Source organism: Aedes albopictus, chromosome 3, assembly GCF_035046485.1.
Source record: "Aedes albopictus strain Foshan chromosome 3, AalbF5, whole genome shotgun sequence".
Lineage (NCBI taxonomy): Eukaryota > Metazoa > Arthropoda > Insecta > Diptera > Culicidae > Aedes > Aedes albopictus.
Window position 1 is genome coordinate 207,849,760 of NC_085138.1, and position 21,526 is coordinate 207,871,285.

General features: G+C 37.6%; 1 protein-coding gene and 1 long non-coding RNA gene across 10 annotated transcripts in view; one reads left to right on the forward strand and one right to left on the reverse strand.

Annotated features, from left to right (window-relative positions):
* Positions 1-21,526, reverse strand: part of LOC109432733 (innexin shaking-B) — a 434,999-nt gene that overhangs the window by 320,988 nt on the left and 92,485 nt on the right. For 4 of the 9 annotated variants that reach the window (XM_062861050.1, XM_062861049.1, XM_062861044.1 and 1 more), the window contains exons 3-4: positions 5,953-6,065; positions 5,050-5,606 (exon numbers count right to left, since the gene is read on the reverse strand). In XM_062861050.1, the coding sequence (XP_062717034.1) occupies positions 5,050-5,297 (248 nt within the window). In that variant the 5' untranslated portion in view covers positions 5,298-5,606; positions 5,953-6,065. The remainder of the gene's footprint in view (positions 1-5,049; positions 5,607-5,952; positions 6,066-21,526) is intronic. The other 5 variants (XM_062861051.1, XM_062861047.1, XM_062861048.1 and 2 more) reach the window with 5 other exon arrangements.
* LOC134292170 (uncharacterized) overlaps positions 1-21,526 on the forward strand; it is a 288,122-nt gene that overhangs the window by 232,248 nt on the left and 34,348 nt on the right. The gene's annotated exons all lie outside the window — the stretch shown is intronic.

Genomic DNA, 21,526 nt, shown 5'->3' on the forward strand with positions numbered 1-21,526 from the left:
TTTTGTGGTGATTTTGTGGGAACTTTTATCATTAACTTTACACAGAACTACTACTTGATCCACCAACGACTGTTTCAAAATGGTGAAATTGATTGAGCTTCAGTCTGGTTCCTAACCCTATGTGTTGCTATTTTCATCGTTTTGTCTAGATCGTCTACTTTTAACATTTCTGATGGTGTGTAGCATTCTAGCGTAAGTGGTATTGAGGTTGTCTACGTCAGTTCTATAGTTTACTGTGTTTGTCTGATTTGAGATGTGACACATCTCGAATATCGAGAGAGCTGAAGCTCTCCGTGTTTGATCTAGGATGGTTGTTTTGGTTAGGTCGAATTCATGATCATGGTCAATAGTGTGTTTCATAAATGCAGTCATTTCCTTAAGCCTACCTATCTCGATATGCTTATGAGTACTGAAACTGAACAAGAAGCGATTGACCTGGCAAGAAACGTCAAGAAGATCCATGCTTAAGCCGGCTTCGAGATGAGAAACTGGGTCCCTAATTGTCCATAAGTTTTGAAAGCGCTAGAAGAGCCACAAGCGAAGGAAAATAGCCTTCCCAGATAACACAAAGTCTTATATGATGTTGAATAGGATGCTAAAGTGGAGGCCATATGCGTACCTGCTTCCATTAAACCGCGTGTAAAGTGTACGTATATCGCCTCCACTTTTGCATCCTAACCAACATTATATGCGATCATGTGTTGACTGGGTTAACATGGAAGATGGTGTAATAACCGAAAAAGTATTGGGCATGTGGTGGAATACACCACCAATTGCTTTTTCTTCAAGATTTTACCACGGTATGACCGGCAGACAATTAAACGTTCCATAATAAATTCAAAATTTCCCATAAATAATTCGAAAAGTCCCAGTGAAGAAACAGGGGTGTAAGCAGTAATAAATAACGAAAGTTCCATAAACAAATAAAAAAATGCATAAATAAATCAATGGTTTCCATAAATAATTGCAATAAAAAAAAGCCATTTTTCACACCAAATAACTTCGAATTTTCCATAAATAAATCCGATTTTTCCAAAATAAATAAGAAAATTCACAATAAAAAAAAAATCGAAAAAGCAATAAAAAATTCAAAAAATGCAATAAAAAAAGACGAAATTACCCATGAAAATCGAATTCAGGAAAGTATGAGACAGTGAAATGCTGAATCGCACTTATATGATTGAAACGACTGAAAAGCTTGCGAAACTATGATTGCAATTTACCGAGCAATTGCTTGCAGTCCGAACTCCTGCCTCCTGCCGCCTCAGTTCCTCAATCCTCTATGCGGCTTCGCCGCATGGTCTGCATATTTTTTTGGCTCACAATGCATTTACGTTTATTGCTCGTTTTTTGACATTTATTGATAATTTATGTTTTTGTTTATTGCACTTTTTGAATTATTTATTGCTTTTTCGATATTTTTTTATTGTGAATTTTCTAATTTTTTATGGAAAAATCAAATTTATTTATGGAAAAGTCGAAGTTTTTTGGTGGGAAAATTGGCTTTTTTATTGCAACAGTTGAATTATTCATTGCATTTTCGACGTTTTTAATTGCTCAAAAATCAATTATTTATGGAAAATTTTGATTTATTTATGCATTTTTTATATGTTTGTGGAACTTTTGTTATTTATTACTGCTTACACCCCTGTTTCTTCACTGGGACTTTTCGAATTATTTATGAAGAATGATCATTTTCTTATGAGTCGTTTATATTTTAGCCGTATGACCCGGAATAGGGATGTAGTACCGGTAGTACCGGTACCGAAAATACCGGTATTACCAACCAATTTTTAGTTCCAACATACCGGTACTGACTGAACCTTGGTACCGATACTTTCGGTACCGTGAAATCTCTCCCGAAGTGCTGTAATCCAGCCTTTAGTATAGCCAATATGCACTGGAAATAAACGAAAGCATTTGAAAACAAGTAATTTGTCAAACAAATACTTCATATATGCAACCTTTCTGCAAACCCAGGATAATATAGCAATGATTGATTTAACAAACGTTGAAATTTGAAAATTAATAATGATTTCACTAGCTTGAAATTAAACTTGTTACATTCATTGGGGTTTCTTGTTATTTCTGTTGATAGCATCATCAAGCAAAAATCAGTTAAATCTTCTTCTATCTCCTCCTTGCAGCTATCTATCTGATTTTGGTACATGTATAGTTGCTCTTGTTTCATTTTAGACTGGCAAAGATACTGCCTGTGAAACAGCGCAGAAGCTAAAGAATAGCTCCAAAAACAGTTTCAAACAACTTATTTATTTCTATCTTTTTTGTCTATCTATATTTTTTGTTTAATTTAGTATTTTCTGGTTAGCTTATATGATATCCCTGAAAACCGGATATTACAAATGGGAAAACATCCTTTTGCATATAAAACAAACCAAATGATCCATAAACAAATGCGCAACGATCCATAAAAAATATCATTTCATGGGGTCTTGTAAGCAATTTTATTGCTCTTTTCGCATAAACTATGGATCGTATTGCACTTTTGTATGGATCATTACTGCTTTTTTAGGGATTTTCAGTTCAATTCTGTGGAACATGCAAATATATGTTATGGATCGTTTCGTATTTGTTTAAGGATCGTTTTTGTGGTTTTACTGGTACAAAAAAAGTGCTGCCTATTACAAATAACTGGAAAATTTTAGATTTTCTGTGCAAAATAGATTATTTTCATTTTAGTTAAAAATTTCCCAGTACCGGTATTTTACCGGTACCGGTACTGGTCCATATAGCCGAGGCGGTAAACGCACGGGTATTCAGCATGACCATGCTGAGGGTGACGGGTTCGATTCCCGGTCGGTCCAGGATCTTTTCGTAAAGGAAATTTCCTTGACTTCCTTGGGCATAGAGTATCTTCGTGCCAGCCACACGATATACACATGCAAAATGGTCATTGGCAGAGGAAGCTCTCAGTTAAAAACTGTGGAAGTGCTCATAGAACACTAAGCTGAGAAGCAGGCTTTGTCCCAGTGAGGACGTTACGCCAAGAAGAGGAGGGCCGGTACTGTAAGCCCTAGTACCGAAATACCGGTACTCATCAAAAGTGGTCGGTACTGCGACCCCTAACCCGGAACAGATGTCTGATGATGACATTTGATCCCTTGGGGCTTACTGGTCATTTTTTTATGTTCCTGAAAGGAGTACTGCAAGAAATCTGGCGTACTTCTGTCGGATGGGATAAGGTAATCGAAGAAAAGCAATTCGAAATGTGGATGGAGTGGCTCAACGTTCTTCCAGATGTGGTGAAGGTAGAAATACCGCGATGCTACAGGGTCACTACATCGATCGAAAGCTCAAACGAAGTAGGTACAATGGCACGTTTTTGTTGACGTTAGCGAGAAGCGGTTTGCAGCAGTGGCTTTTCTTCGATTTCAGGAGAGACAAACAATTGAAACAGCATTAGTGGGATCAAAAACTCGTGTTACATCGATCAAGTTCCTATGGATCCCACGCTCAGAGCTTCAGGCCAGCGTCATCGGGGTAGGATTGGTGAACAGCATACAGCAAGCACTCACCGGCGTTTCTTTTGGACTGATTTAACGGACGTTATCAGTTGGCTTCAATCTGACCATCGGCGATACAGCCAATTCGTCGCGTTTCGTGTAAGCGAAATATTGGAAACAACTGATGTTTAAGAATGGCAATGAATACAAACCAGAAACAAATTTTGAAAACGACGTGGTGTAGCATTCATTATACGTCGTTTTTAAAATTTGTTACCTAAACGAAACAAAACGCTGCGGATGAAGGAACCAAGGAAAAACGAGTTCCAGACATGAGTGGATCCAGCCGGTGGTTGAAATGTACCTTTTACTCACGGAATAATAGGTAGGTACATCGATATATTATTCTGTACGGAAAATTAATAATACAGGCACCAACATTTCAAAAGGGCGTAACTGCACTTACAACCAATGCCTTCTCACAAAGCTGTGGAGCGTATCCCATCCCTCTCGACCAATCCACTAGCACAAATAGAAAGATAAAATCCTCCTCTTTCGATTAATGGATGTGAATTGCGTGAGATGAATGAAATACGACCCACAGCTCTGTGAGAAGGCATTGGTTGTAAAAGCAGTTACGCCCTTTTGAAATGTTGGTGCCGATATGACTGACAGCATCGCATGACAGTGCCATCTGTTGGCAAATCTTTCTGGCTGCGAATTACTTATCAACTGCGAACGCTTAAGTAATTTTGATTGCAAAAGTTTTACTTGCCCTTTCCTTTTACAAAACACTTGTCAAGTGGAAACTTGCCACTAAATCGATGTACGATGGGAATAGGCCTTTTCAGTTGACAAGTTCGTGTATGCCACTGTTTACAACTGCCGAACAAAGGCGCAAACGCTGAACTGTCATTTTCATAGAAGAACTGTCAAAGGCTCCCAAAATCAGCTGATTTTAAGCGTCTTCTGATTAGGCCTATTACTAGATTATTTCGTTTGTTTATCTGTACATGCATCATTAAAAACAAACACATTGATGTTTGTTTTTCAATGCACAATTCTCTAATGATTTTACCTATATATCAGACTATTATAATAATGATAAATGTAAACATTAATGAGCAAGGATGACATGCATGTAACAGAAGCTCACTCAAATGTACGGTTATACAACATGATGATGGTTTTACATAAAACACAAACAAGTCACACTCATACTAATACTTATGACACACATGTGATACAGGAATCACTGTAAATTCGCGCTTGAAATGAGTGCCACACTGATAATTCTCTCCGTTCAAGTCAGTCTTGTTAGAATTTTCTTGACACTGCGTACCGTTGTACAGGAATCACACTCGTATCACATGTCTGTCCATGGTATAACATTGATCATTCTCAAGTTCTATCGTAAACAACAGGCGTGTTTAATAGGGAGATACAGCGAAGCATTCAATGCAACTAAAGTAACGTAATTAGAAAATACAATGAAATGATAGTAGCAATAGGGCCGGTAGTAAATTGGAAGAGGCATACAAACAGATCACAGTTGCATTACAGATAATATGGACAGTATGCAAACCTCTTGTGTTGAATTCCTCTCCTAGTATCGACTAAACTCCTAGCAGAAACGGCTCTTCCCATGTGTAATTGGTGACCGGAATCATAAATACTCCTTCTTCGAGGAGTATCCGGTGATTCAAGTTCGAGTGTCACACTAGGATCCAAAGGGTGAAATTTTGTTGAACCACCAGTGTCAAATATTGAACTCACGATTGAGGCACTCCGAAACGTTTTCAAATCAACGCGACTATCTGGATCACTTAACATTTATAATCAATTTGCTGTTTAATTTCTTCATTGAAAACACTTCATAGTTAAGCAACCAAAACTAATAAATATGCATTCATTTATACCGCATTATAATTGCCCATCAACGTAGCTTTTTAACCGGTTACTTTATTCAATTCACAAAACATTGATACTGTTTTGAGCGGTCCATTTTGTTCTTTTCTCTTTTTGGTGATTTGCTGATCATTGTAAAGGTTTTCACGCTCGTTCTGAACCACAGAAGATAAACACGTCTCAGTAAGAAAAAAGTCAGAAACACATGAGTTGTAGGTATCACTGCGGTAATTTCTTGTAAACAACAAGATAAGAAAAACATTAACAAGAAAGTAAAACAAAATTGTGATTATTGAAAGTAATGAAAGTGAATAAAACTAATTTGTTAAGAAACTGCAATATTAAAAACCAGAACGCAAGCCATGACAAAAAGAAAATGTTATTCAATATAAACCTAACCAAAATTATCTATAAATAAGATCAAACTACTAAAACAACTGTTCATTGATTTTGTTATGATGCTTTCAAGTAAAAACAGTTTTTAAACAATAAAATATGAAAAGCTTTCGTATTTTTATTAATTATGTTAACGTAAAGCATCAGGCTTCAAATAGTTTCAGTGTCCTTAGATTCCACTCACATCCAGCGTCAGCAGCGGTTGAATGCGCTTTGGCACATCCATTACGATTTATGACATTGGGTAAGATTGGCTGAGTTTATGGTTGTGTTCACCCGTCGCATTGCAGCCATAAGCTAGAAGGAGGAAAGAAAGCAAATGTTAAAATGTGTTACAATGGATAACTTCTGGCTATAGAATTGTGTGTAGCAAAATATAGAATGTATACCGACGACATACAGTGAAGTAACGAAACAGTATAGTTGCAATGATTTACTTGATCCACAAGATACAAGATAATTTAGTAGTATACAGAGGATCCTCATGATATTTATGTGAATGAAACAGACACAATAGGATAACAATGGCAATTGATAAAATGTTTCACGAGTCTATATTGTTGTATATATATATATATATATATATATATATATATATATATATATATATATATATATATATACAGGGTGTTAGGTTCATGAGTGCAAACTTTTTAAAGGGTGATAGAGGACCATAAATGGTGTAAAAAATTGTTCTACGCATATGGTCAAATCTCAACCGTTACGTAGTTATTGGACTCCCCATGTTTTTGACTCTTATTACCTTAACTGGCTATAACTTTAAAATGGTTTAACTTATCGCAGTTTTTTTACCCTTATTCGAAAGATTATTGAATTTTCTATCAAATGGCATTTTTGAACCGATTGGTTTAGCTAAATAACTAAGTTTTCTAGGGCAAAATAGCTAAAAATAGTGTGTTTTTATTTGTTTATGTCCATTATCTTTAAAACATGCGTAATAAATTAAAATTCTTTCTTTGGGAAAGTTTTGGCCCCTGTTCCACTCTACAATTTGTTCTTAGACGCCAAACTTCTAACTCTTATCGTTTTCTTGCAATTTTGATTTAAATGTGCAGCACAGTGCGCAAAAAAGTGCTAACCATGACGATTGCAAATTTCTGATCTGAAATGCGACGTTTAAATCGAAATTGCAAGAAAACGATAAGAGATAGAAGTTTGATGTCAAAGAACGAACTGTAGAGTGAAACAAGGATCACAACTTTCCCAAAGAAAGAATTTTAAATTATTACGCATTTCTCAAAGATAATTGACAAAAACAAATTAAAACACACAACTTTTAGGCTATTTGATCTAGAAAACTTAGTTATTTAACTAAACCGATCGGTTCAAAGATGCCATTTGATAGAAAATTCAATAATCTTTCGAATAAGGGTTAAAAAAGTGCGATAAGTTTGACCATTTTAAAGTTATAACCAGTTAAGGCAATAAGAGTCAAAAACATGGGGAGTTCAATAACTACGTAACGGTTGAGATTTGACCATATGCGTAGAACAATTTTTTTCACCATTTATGGTCCTCTATCACCCTTTAAAAAGTTTGCACTCAGGAACCTAACACCCTGTATATTCATTTGGCAGCCAATTAACCCTTTCGTGGCGAACCTGCGCAATTATGCTGTTGAGCAATAACAGGTTTGCATAGCGTCCCCTTAATGCTAGAACTAGGTAACTCGAAATTTGACGTTTTTGAGTTGAATATACCGTTATATCGAGGTTTTTGAGCTCTATAATATATCCAAAAGATCAATGAAATACGATTATAAACGACGAAAATATTCTCCATTTTCAAAACTAGGTATCTCAGTGTAGAATACAATAACTGAGTGCTATAACTAGGTAATTAAGAAAATCGTATCTATTTCCAACCGCACACGTTAAAAGCTATCGTACGCTTGGACGTGGAAATGTCACTAGTCATTCTTTTGTTAGTAGATTGAAAATCTACTATTGTTTTTCATTTTAGGCCAAAAAACTTGCAATATTTTACTTGTATTGGTTTTGCTAAAAACTGTGATTGTTCGTAGACGATTATTTATGAACATTTTGAGGTGTCATGTGATAATATAGCGAGCATCCTAGCAAATTCAGTTATTACACGTGAATTTCAATATGGGAACCCTTTTGAATTTGCATACTGCAAAAAGAAAACTGAAAAGAATGATATCAATAGTGGTAAAAACTAGGTATCTCAGAACATCTCCTCCATTATTTATGTTGCATTTTGAGTGCTATAACTAGGTAACTCGACAACTTTTTAACCATTTCTTGTTTTTATCAAAGGTTTAAACCAAAATAGTTCAAAACTTTTATTGTAATAGAAAGAGTAGAAGCTGAATAAGCAATCGATGCTAAAAAATAATTATTTTAAAGGGCCCATACCTTTGGAACAACTGCTGAAAAATTGTAAAATTTTCGAAATCGTTTTTCTCGAAACTATGAATTTCGAGTTTACTAGTTCTAGCGGGGACGATATATTTTTTTCATCTGTTTAGTCTGTTTTAATAATTCAGCCACTACTTTTACTTGCATGTACGCCAACAAACTTTTGTTTACGTTGCATGTGGAATTTTTCACAACAAAAAAGTAGTCAAAACCCGTAAAACATGAAAAAGTTTTATCTGAGGCATATTGATTTATCAAGGCAGTCAAAGCTAGAAATCGAAACATAAAGATCAGTTCTCCCAAATGAAGAAAAACAATTGTTGTTTTGTAGGGAAATTTAAAAGTTCTGGAGCGCCAAATTTCACTTTTTTGCGCTTTGTCCCGAAAGGGTTAAACGTCCCATAATAAATTTAGAAAAAAGTCATAAACATTTCGTAAATTGCTGTAAGAAGCGGAGGTATACCCTTTAAGGATCGGCATATATCTGCTCAGGAAGACTCTCAATCCGTATACGGTACGGAGCGATGGCAGACACACTCTGGAAGACAAAGACATTTCTCACGCAGTAGTACGAAATACACCAACAATTTATTGATTTTGATTTTAATTGATCCTACAATTTACATATGTTCTGAAGGGTTAGAGGAGGGAAAGGGGAAGGGTATTCGTTGCGGCGGTTCAGCAGCTAATAATGATGAAGGTCCACATGCATGCATTGAAGGACGGTTTGGGTTACCCGCTTTTCCGGTTTGATCGGGTGAGCCCGTCCTTGTCGTCGCCAGTCTTCAATTTCGGAATCAGGATGCCGGCAATAGCCCGTGGTCAACAGGGTGCAAATTGGCTCTCGACGTCCAACGCGCTCGTGAACGACGTAGTAATTTATTGGATTTTGGGTACCAGCAAGCGGGGTTCTCACTGGTACCACATGGTCGCGATTTTTTCCGCAGTCAATTTCGCAGAGTGTGAACAATCCTCGGTACCCAATTACGTAATTTATATTTAGCCCTTTACTATCAGATCGGTGTTACACGGTAAATATAATTTACGCAAAAGGCAATTTACAAGGAAAAAAAAATACGGTAATGAATATTATTGGATACAGGACTGGACACCAGTGCTGGAAAACCGTGTGTGAAATCGAGTCAGAAGACACAAAAAAATGCAATCGCATCGCTATCCACTGCGGAGCGAACTTTACGTTCGTGCTGCTGTAGGTCGCGATCGTCCGACAGGAACACGAGCGAGAGGATCGCATCATCCTATACTGCGATGCTTTTGTGTTTCAGTAGTTATTATGCCTCTCAAGAAAAATCAGAATATGGCGATTATCTGCCTCTGGCTTCTGATATTAGCGCGACAGTCACTAATCATAACAGCGTCACCAGATTTAGAAGTATATAATTCCACTATATGGGGTTTGACAGCAAGAAAACTCATTCCACTGAGCTACTCTTGCCGTTCGTCACAAATACATTCAAAAACATCTGTCACTTCGCGAAACCCACGTGCTTTTGTTTTTGGCGGGAACACTTTTTCTTTTGTTTTGCCTTGCGACTGTCATGCGGCGGTATGCATTGCGAGCGTACGACCGCCGCAGGACTCTAATAAAAGATAAGCGCGACAATAACGGCAAATATTTCTGTAATGAAATCAAATTTTTCGTTGATATGATTTATTGGAATGGTAGTTGTCCAATATAAAAACACCATATTAATTAGGCTGACACAAATTTCGATTTTCCCTCATGTCACACCACCCCCCCCCCCCCACCCCCCTCGGAAATTTTTTGTCTGAACTCGACATTTTGAGGGGGACGCAAATAAATTATTTAGGAAATTAAAAAAAAAAAATAAAGTAAAATTAGAGTCATCGAGAAAATTGCTCAACAAATCCGATGAGTTTGACGATTTTGCCTAATTGTTTGGGTAATTTTTCATTAAATACATTTATTATTTATCATCTCCCCTCTTGACGAGTCAACAAGCAAAGTGACAAAAGAAGAAAATAAGATTTGTTCCAGCCTTATCTTTAGGGGCAAAGAAAGGCAACGAAATAAGTGTGAGCAAATTGCGATTCTTCTGGAGATCCAAATGCGATCCGGCTCATTTGACATTTATTTTGTATTGGTTACTTCGCTTCGGCAAACCGTGAACCGCTTTCGCTTTTTGTGTTCGTGAGCACGAGTACAAAGTTTGTTTTCGATGTGAACCAAAAATCACGTCAAGCGCATGATGCTTTCCACCCCTGCTGGACACACAAAATTTAATGGTTTTCTTTGATACATCGAGGTCTTGAAATTAGTTAATGCTGGTACTCTCACCTTAATGACGATCATGACAAGCTCATCCGCCACGCGTGACTCGACAATATCGTAGGGCTCGTCGGCCACCAGCACGTGGCTTGCCGATGCCCTGTATTAACTCAACCGCCAAGAGAGAGAAGGGGGGGGGCAGATAATTGACTGCGTTTCAACGACTGATCGACTGGATTGTATTGGTGCGCAGGCTTGACAGAAACTCCCTCGCGAGAAAATGAGGAAGCGATTTCGGCGATTTTCTGAGGAGAAAACAATAAAACTAAAAAAATCACAACGCAAATCCTCAACAGCACCGAGCGTAGGCTTGTCGCGCAGCGAGGAGTTTATCCAAAACACATAATTGTTGTTGTGTTTCTCACGTCCACTCACACTCAAAAAGCTCTCGTGAGTTCCACTCCCATACAAAGAAAGACTCTCGAGGCGAAAATCGCACTCTTTTATCCGAAATCATCATCGGCTCTTTTTTCGTTCCCCTTTTCCTCGCTCAATTTTTATTGCCTCTCTGTTTGGGGCTCGTTCGCTCCCAACCTTTTTGGAGGTACACTACACTGCCTTCACAGGGATTTTTATGGTCCACTCGGGATTCCTTCTTGAGGCAATCTATAAACGAATTGCGACGGTCACGATATTGTGTCGTCCATTCGAACAACTTCACCGTCTAAGACTTTCTGCCTGTCCTTCTAATTCTTGCAAATCAGTGATCTTGTGACTTCGCTGTCTCTGAATATCCATACTTTCTCTCTTTCTCGTTTTATCCATTTTTAAGATCCAGTATTGATTACTTTTTATGGGGTAATGATTGATAGGAGGGGAAAGGCGGGTAGGTGCTAGTGATTAAGTTCTACGGAAAACTGAGAAAAAAAAAAGATTTTTAATCAATATCTCTGTCTTTCACCTTGATTACCATTGTTGCCGAACTGTCGGTAACATTGCCAATGACTAACCCCTATTCAGGTGGAAGCAATAAAAAACTGTAAAAGATCCGTAAACAAATCAAAAAGTTCATAAATAGGTCAACATTTCTCATAAATAATTGATTTTTGAGCAATGAAAATGTCAGAATTTTCACAAATAAATAAAAAAAAATGCAATAAAAATACTATATTTTTCCACCAAAAAAAAATCGAACATACTAAATTATAGAACTATGATAAAAAGACTAAATAGATGAAAAAAACTATGTGTGAAATTTAACAGGAAGTCGCTCGCTGTCGAAATTCGCAAACGCTCCACACTGGGGCAGAACACTGTTATGGACAGACAAAACCTCTAGTGCTTTGGAGTCTGGATATACAACCTACAGCCTACGAAAGGCAGTGGGCTACTTTACTGAAAAAATCGAAAAAATCGATTTTGATCAATATTTTCAAGTAAAAAAAAATCAGAAAACAAATTCGAACGTCAGATTAGCTAAAATATATAAGAAAAAGATTATTCCATAAAAAAAACCTTTAATATCATGGAAATTAGGCCGATGCAAATATTTAATTTGTTTTATGTCACCCCCCCCCCCCTTCAAAAATCCCAAAATATTGAAAGGGCGAAAAAAAAAACATGGCGTCCTATGACTCCATTTTCAATAGAAAAAATGTTTACAAGCAACTATTTTTCAATAGTTGAATTTTTTTTTCAATAGTTGGTAAAATTTGTAATTTTTCAATAGTTTTTTTTTGTTTGTTCCTTATTTATTTTTGTCCCCCTCCCCCTCGTACCTTATGGGAGGTCTCGGACATAAAAGAAAAATAATATTTGCATCGGCCTTAGAGGTTTTTCTTATTAAAATCACAAAAAAGGTGATTTACAATTTATTTGATAACTCATGAAGCAGCAGGCGGAGGCAGCTAATTTTTTGGCCAAAACTTGTCAATACCACTAGCATCAATACTGTGGGGATAAAACAGTGGGATGATATATGTAAAGCCTAGACACAGTTGTTGATGAGAAGTGTGTTGACTTTCAACAAATTAAAAACAATGTGCTCTCGCCTAGGCTTTACATTTGTAATAGAGGCGTAGTGTGGATGTACATCTAATCCATCCAAGTTGAACTTGAATTCAGGTTAGTCACTACGTCTTCGAGTCTTCTCGTAGCGTAGCGTAGCGGCAACGCGCCTGTCTAGTTAGTAGGAGTCGTGAGTTCAAGTCTCACCGCGCGGACGAGTAACTTTTTCGCAAATGGGTCATTCCATACCAAGTGTACACACCGCGTGTTATTGACCATCACGGGTTTTAACCAAATTTTGTTGGAATGTTTGTTTAAATGGAGGAAGATAAAATCCAAATTTTTGTGCCGATCGGATCACCCCTCGGCCCATGGCAGCACCCCTCGTCTTTGCCAATACATGAAAAATCCAAGTTTTTCCTTCCTTTTCTTAATTTATAGCTTTGAAACTATAACATATACACATTTGTGATCTTCGGCTTATTTGAAGAAAATTGTTGGAGGAATCCAGGAAAAATATTATTTTTTCTATACAGTGTTGCCATACTTGTTATTTTTGAATTTTAAAATTTAAAATCGATTTTTCGTCGAATGAGTATATTTTGATTTCAAAAATATTGATTCCATCGTGTTTATCTGACATTTTCCAATCGAAAACGCTTAACCCCCCGAGGTCTTTTTGGCCGTTCCAGAGATACAGCGTTTTTAAGCTTGAAAACCGTTTTTCTCTAATATATAAAATAAGTCCAATTTACAAGTTTCGCTAAGAAAACATTATAAGATGCAATTTAAAGGTGATTTGGGCTGATTTAGACCAAGGAGAATAGAAAACTATGTAAAAATAATAATATTACAGTGTTGCCAGTTTATCAATTATGGATTTATTAGAATGGATAACAATAAATTGCTGAAGTTTAAAATTTATGTATTATAATCCTTATTTCAATTGAAATTCTACCTATGTAAACATTAAGGTTGGCGAAAGTGTTGCCAGACATTTTGATTTTATTGTAAAAATCTACATGAGAACTTTTGTATCAAATCAAATTATCAAGCAAGAACCACAAATTCCCCTTTACAATTTTATTACAAGACTGAACCTTGATAGTTTTCGTTTGGTGTGCAACTTTTTATTCTTTGAACAAGCCTTTAATAAGGGCAGTGGTAAATTCAAATGTTCACTGACATTTATTCATGGTTCAGAATTACACTAATTGATTCCGACTGTTCTTGGTGTATTTTTAGGATTTTTTAGCTTTTCAGTCCGATTGTGAGATCAAAAACAACCTTATGTTCTCATACTCCGATGCTTCGTACGGGGAAAGAAAAGTTTCCAAAAGTGAGTTCAATCCACCCAACCTTGAGGTGGGCAATTTCCATTAACTCGCATACGGACAGAATACTTAGAGTAGAAGTTCTTTTTAGTCAACCGCCAGTTCAAATTACTCAACTATCAACACTATGTCACTTACTTATTTTTGGCTTCCCGCATTGAATTTCCAAAATTTAGTTGTTTTGTTCTTCTTTTTTTAACAACAATAAAGAGAGCGAATCAGAGAGAATGCAAAAAGAGCTCAACAGTTAGTTGTAATGTAAAAGTGTCACGAGAAGGATTTTCGAATTCCCGTAAAGTTGCATTGTTTCGCACATGAAAAAGGACCAAGCGAAGGATTAGATGGAACATTTAAAAGACTAGCAACCCGGGAGTGCGTACAAGGTGTAATTATCCCGGCACCCAAACAACATTAAGATTGAAAAAAACTGAGAAAGTGATAAATATAGTATTGATAGTTGAGTAATTTGAACTGGCGGTTGGGTAGAAAGAACTTCTACTCTAAGTACTCTGTCTGTATGCGAGTCAATGGAGTTAACTGAACTCACTTTTGGGAACTTTTCTTTCCCCGTACAAGTTCAAAACAATGGATAAACAGAAAAAAAATAATAGCAACTTGTACGCTAAGGCATAACATGTCATCCATGCAACAGAGACTTCAGAAGAACGCAGAATTGAAGCAGCAGTACATTGAGTTTATGCGAGAATATGAGCAGCTGGGACACTGCCGAGAGATACGAGAGGAAAACGACGATCCGAAGCAGCAAAACTACTATTTGCCACACCACGCCGTACTTCGCCCTTCGAGTTCAACCACCAAATGCCGAGTGGTATTTGACGCTAGCGCAAAGGCAAACGCAGCAAGCCTTTCGCTCAACGAGGTTCTTCAAGTGGGTGCAACGGTACAGAAGGAACTGTATGACGTTATGCTACGATTCTGTAAGTATAAAATTGCATTCACCGCCGACGTTCCAAAGATGTATCGCCAGATCATCATGGATCCCCGAGACACGCATTTTCTTCGAGTTTTTTGGTGCGAGCAACCATCCGACCGCCTTCGTGTCCTGGAGCTTACCACGGTAACATACGGGACAGCCTCCGCACCATTCCAAGCAACCCGCTGTTTGCAACAACTAGCCGAAGACGAATCAACATACTACCCTATTGAAGCCCGTATCGTGAAGGAGGATTTCTACGTCGACGATGCCCTTTCGGGCGCAGACTCGCTTCCAGCTGCTGTTGAAGCAGTGAAGCAACTGAAGGGCATCATGCAGAAAGGAGGTTTTTCGCTACACAAGTGGTGTTCCAACTCAAACGAGTTACTGGAACACATTCCGACAGCTGAAAAGGAGCAGCCAGCCGCTTTGGAAGATTATGGACCGAATGAAGTAATAAAGGTACTTGGCCTACTGTGGGACCCGAAAGCCGACATTTTCCAAATTGCCAGGCCAGTTCAGCGCAGTTTGAAGCAACCCGTCACGAAAAGGATCATTTATTCCGAGGTGGCAAGACTGTTCGATCCATTAGGTCTTGTGTCACCAGTCATCGTTGTTGCCAAACTACTTGTGCAGCGGCTCTGGCAATGCAAGATTGGATGGGATGATCCGGTGAACGACCAAACGCAGAAGTTCTGGGAGGACTTCGCAAATTCCTTGTCAGCTCTTGATACGATCGCTATTCCCAGACGAATTACCTTCGACGAAGCCGTAGACTACGAACTACACGGATTTGCCGATGCATCATCAGTGGCGTATGGTGCATGTGTTAACGTACGTAGCCTTTTCTCCGACGAATCAGCTAAATTAAAACTGGTTACCAGCAAATCCAAGGTGGCAGCGCTACACGAGTTATCGACACCCCGAAAGGAGTTGTGTGCCGCACTACTACTGACTCGACTAGTTGAGAAGGTAGTCCATGTCCTACAGATGGAGTTTCGTCACGTCGTTCTCTGGTCGGACAGCCAAATAGTTCTGGCTTGGATGAAACGACCTGCACATCGACTCAAGGTTTTTGTACGCAATCGTATCGCCGAAATCAACAGTAAAACAGCAGAATATCAATGGTGCTACATTCGAACTACGGAGAACCCAGCGGACATCGTTTCCAGAGGACTACTTCCGAACGACTTGTGCAAAAGCAGTCTTTGGTGGTACGGCCCGTCATTTCTTTCGAGCGTTGAGTACGAAGCAGAGCACATCGAAGACATCCCCGAGAATATGCTTCCCGAAATAACAACCGTCGAAACAGTTGCTACAGCAGTAGAAGAGGAGTTTCCATTGTTTTCCCGATTCAGCGACTTCAGGAAGATTGAACGTGTGATGGCTTTGGTACTCCGATTCATTTGCAACACCCGTTTGAAGGAAAAGTCAACACGCCACGAATCTGTCCACGAGCTACGACATACGAACCATGAGCCAAAAAAGGATGCAGTCGAAGACAACGAATCACCGAAGAAAGCTGCTGAAACTTCGTGTCAACCGGGGGGAGTATGTTCCGTACGGAACGAGCCAAGCGACAATAGCAACGACCACGAATAGTACATGCATCTTCTCCCTGCGTAGCACAACCCCAAAAGCAGCAATAACACCAACCAGCAGCATCATACCCAACACTCAACAATTAACAACCCCCAACGCGACCCATCCTGAAGACGTCACTGCGAGAACGAGATCCAACAGCAAGCGTGAGAGTGTGTGGTGAGTGCCGTGAGAAGCTCCCGCCGCCGCCGTTGTCATCGTGTGGTAACTCACACAAACTCACCACAGCAGCCGCACCGACCGCGCCGACCGATGATGAGATTGAGTGCCGCCAGCGTGTTCCACGCTGTTCTGGAACAGGTGTCGCGCGCTTACTCGAAGTTTCTGGAACACCAATCGAGCAATATAAATAGCGGATAGGAACTTCGAGTGAGCCAGTATTGTTTTAACCGCCGCGGAATTATAATCGTCGTGTGTAAAAGTGAAGTGAAAAGTGAATCCCAGTAGTGAAAGTATTGTAACAGTAAGAAAGTGCAGAGTAATAAAAGTAGTTTAGTAGTGATAAAAGTGGTGTTAGTACCTTCCTTTCCGAAAATTATTCCCGAGTGATACAGTCCACCCGACCCGACCGGAGTTGGTCCCGGATACGCGCCAACAACTTCTAATACACTCAATATGCTAATAAGTGTCTACCCGAGCAAAGGCGGATATCAAAATGATAACAAGTTGTTACCTGGTTATCATTCGTTTGATAATTGAGTTTGTTATTATTTAAGTTGAATTAAGAGCAAGGATGGGATTATTCATTTGCAATCATTTACATTCACTTGTTGTTAACTCGCTTCAGAAACATCGTAGCAAAAATCAATGTATGGAACACTTCCATTTTTGTTTTACCTGAAACTTTGTAGAAGAATTTATTTGGGTAAAATCAATAGTTAAGTCAACAGAAGGTAGCAAACGCAACTCTCCATGGCGTTAATGTAATTAACATTCACCGCGTGGAGAGTTGCCTTCACAGCTCACTCACGACTTTGGTATGCGTGTGCGACCCCAATGTTATTCGGAAAACTTTCAGATAAAACTACAAGGTTAAATTCATCCATATATTGTTTTTCGATAACATGCTTCCGAATTGAGACAAGTGAATGTAACTCTTTGCAAATGAATGGTCCCATCCCTGATTAAGAGCCAACATTACAAAAATGATAACTCAAATTTAGGGTAATTCATGTATTTTGGACAGGCTGAGGACAATGTTGGAAACATTGTCCCTTAAATTCCTTAGAAACCAATTGAAAATTTTGCAAAGTTACTCATACGCTTATAATATGACTGTACTTAGCATTCCTGGTGACTGAAACTTTAACGAATGCATTTTAAGCTGAGAAAATCACAATTTCCAATCGCCTGTTAGAATTGCATTTTGGACACCGAAAATATGTTTTGGACACCCTCAGGTATATATAATTTGGACAGGGCCATTATCTTAAAATCATGGAAGTAGTATAAATTAACAAAGATTTTCTTGCAAATAATCAAATTTCTTACCTTAACAGGCATCTATTTTGGGAATTAGAGCAGTTTTTGTTAAAATCGTGGAAATTCCGCCAGACCAACAGAAAACGCCTCCAAGTATGCAATCGCACGGTATCCCCATGTAGTTTATCAAATGACCAAAATATATCAACAGTAGAAAACCTGTAATATATTTTGGACACCACCTATTATAAGCGTTCCAGATGAATGTTAAGAGATTGGCTGCCTAATGCTTCTTTATTGAACATTTCTCGTTGAAATAAGGCTTTTAAATTTCTTACAATTATTAGTTCATCGATTCTGAGGTATTATTGTATGTGACTGTGAAGTGTATGTCGTCAAGCATACATGTGCATTTTATTTATTTATTTATTTATTCAGTTTCGTCAAACAACGTAGACTAGTACATCAACATACAGTTTTTGTTTCATTTCTTAAAGCTACAGTACATATTGTTAATAAAATACATAAAAGAAAATATATAAATAGTGTATACTAGTACTACTACTGGTACTACTACTGATGTTATTTCTTATAGTGTTAAAATATTTCTTTAAATTATGCCGCGACATAGTTAAGTCAATAGTTTCACAGTGTTGATTATAAATGTTCATGATTTGATTCAAAGGTTCATTTTTGGCATAGTTTGTGCGACTATGGGTAGTTTTAATCAAGTGTCGATTTCGCAATTGCCGTGAGGGTATGTAAAAGTTTAATTTTGATAAGATTTCAGTTGAATCAATTCGCTGTGAAACGATGTCGTTAACAAATAAAACCATTGCAGTTTCACGACACTGTTTCAGTGTTTGAATATTGATAAGCCTACAGCGCGCTTCATAAGATGGAAGAGGAAATGTAGTCCAACCTAATTTTCGAAGAGCATATAATAGAAATTTCTTTTGTATGTACTGATTCTATTCGATCGATATGCTTACTTTGAAATGGGGACCAGACAATGTTACAATATTCCAGAGTTGACCTAACATAGGCAACATATAATGTTTTTATTGTGTAGGGGTCGTCGAAATTAAAAGTAAAGCGTTTTATGAAGCCAAGCATATTATTTGCCCTATGTATACTGGTATTGTAGTGGTCATTGAAATTAAGTTTAGAATCTAAGATTACTCCTAAATCCCTAACTCTACTACATTTTTCCACATTCTGATCTCCTAAGAAAATTGATATGTTTGGTGTGTTTCGTTTTCGGCTGAATGATATTAAATTACACTTTTTGATGTTTAATTGTAGTAGGTTTTTTGAACACCATATGTGTGCAATATGCGAATATCATTCTGAAATATGTTGATGTCTTCTTGATTCTTTATTCCCCTATATAGTTTCATATCGTCGGCATAAATAAGCACTTTTGTTTTCTTCAGGATGAAGGAAATGTAGTTAATGTAAAGAATAAATAAAGGAGGGCCCAGATGAGAACCTTGAGGCACTCCTGAAGTGACTTGAATGGGATGTGATGTTTTTCCTTTGACTTTTATTATTTGTTGGCGGTTTGTAAGGTACGATTGAAGCCATTAAAGAAGTCCCATTTTTTGTAATTTGAAGAGTAGCATTGGAATATCAATGCGGTCGAATGCCTTGCTAAAGTCACTGTAAAGAGCTTCTACGTGATTGCCATTATCCATTGCAGTCAATGAAAAGTTAATGAATTCCAATAAATTTGTAGCGGTTGAGCACCCTTTATAGAATCCATGTTGCATGTGCGTTATTCTATTCTTGATTTGAGCAAATATATTTTTATTGATTATTGCTTCGAATAGTTTAGGAAAGCATGAGATAATGGCAATTCCACGGTAATTACGTATGTCAGATTTTTTGCCAGATTTGAAAACAGGTACCAAAAAAGAGCTTTTCCATGATTTGGGGAAGATACCTGTTTCGAGAGATTTTTTAAATAGCCAAAATAGTGGAGTGGTGAGCTCCTTAGGAAGATTCTTAAAAAATACAGGAGGAAGGCCGTCGGGTCCAGCACCTTTAGAAGCATCTAAATTTTTAAGTGCGTTCAAGATGTCTTGTACCGTCATTTCATTATGAGTTGTATCCACAGGAAATTCAGGGATATATTCAAAAAGTCTCGGTCACGGTCATGATCTGAAAAGGTGGTGTAAATTTCTTGGAAAAATGATGCAAATAGGTTGCATATTTCGTCTGGATTGTTGCCTACGTGTTCATCAAGATTCATAGAAGATTAAAAATTATCAGATTTAAGATTAGTTTTTACGTAATTGAAGAAATTCTTAGGGCAAGATTTTATTTCATTTTCAGTTTTGGCATTGTACTTTTCAAATGCGGTGTCAATGGCATAATTTAGTTGATTAGAAATATCTAAATATTTTTCCAAATTTTCATTGCAATTATTTTTTTTGTAAATTTTATGCGCTTTCTGTTTGCGATTTTTCAAGTTTTTTATTTGTTTATTATACCAGACGGGATATTTAAAATTGACATAACGTCTTTTTTTTTCTTTTTAGGGACTTCGTCATGAATAATTTTGAAAATAATGTTGTAAAAAAGATTTACAGCATTTTTGGCATTTCCTTCATTCCGTAGTGTTGATTGCCAGTTTATATTGTATAGTCTACGTTTTATATTGACATAGTTAGCTTTTTGGTATTCAAATACTTCTTCTTCTTCTTTATGGCTCGACGTCCGCATTGTAACTTGGCCTGCCTCTCTTCAACTTAGTGTTCTTTGAGCACTTACACAGTTATTAATTGAAGGGCTTTCTTTGTCTGCCATTGCATGAATTTGTACATTGTGTGGCAAGTACAATGATACATTATGCCCAGGGAGTCGAGAAAATTTTCCCTACCGGAACAGGAATCGAACCCGCCGTCTCCGGATTGGCGATCCATAGCCTTAACCACTAGGCTAACTGGAGTCTATTCAAAGACTTCTTCGTACTCAAAGTCGTTGGGATTTTGGTGTCCATGAATAAATATTGATAATTCGAGGGGTTTTAGTGAAACAATTTACATTTTCGATAATTTTGAAGTAAATACTCACTTGTTAAGCGTATTTTCAACGTAAGTCATCAGAATAGGGTTTGTTTGATTCAATAATCGATATTGAAAAGTATCTACAAGCCAAACATCACCGTGCCTGTCCAAATTACATACATGTCCAAATTATATTTTTTATCCTACTCCACCAATATAAATTTGATAAGAAGTTAAATTATCATTGAGTTCAAGTTGATAGCTTATTGTGTTATACAATATTTTATTCAATATTACATTTAGTTATCAACATGAAAAAATACAGCTGATTGATAACAGGTTTTGTTATCATTTTGTTATTATTCATAGGAAACTTCCTTGACTTCCTTGGGCATAGAGTATCTTCGTGCCTGCCACACGATATATGCATGCAAAATGGTCATTGGCAGAGGAAGCTCTCAGTTAATAACTGTGGAAGTGCTCATAGAACACTAAGCTGAGAAGCAGGCTTTGTCCTAATGAGGACGTTACGCCAAGAAGAAGAAGAAGAAGGTTAGCAGTTAAAAAAGGTTTCTTTTAAATATAACCCATGTTTTCAACTATTGCGCCCAATGGGTCTCGAACTTTGATCGAGTGATTATCGTTCGCAGCCGATAGCCCCTATACCAACAGGACTCAGTGAAAGGGAGAGTGATTGAAGGCCTCGCTTTCGTACTGCAGTCGCATTGAAGATGGAAAGCGGCATCTATTTTTAGATTCGAAGTCCACCAAACCTTTTGTTTTGGGAAAGCTTTG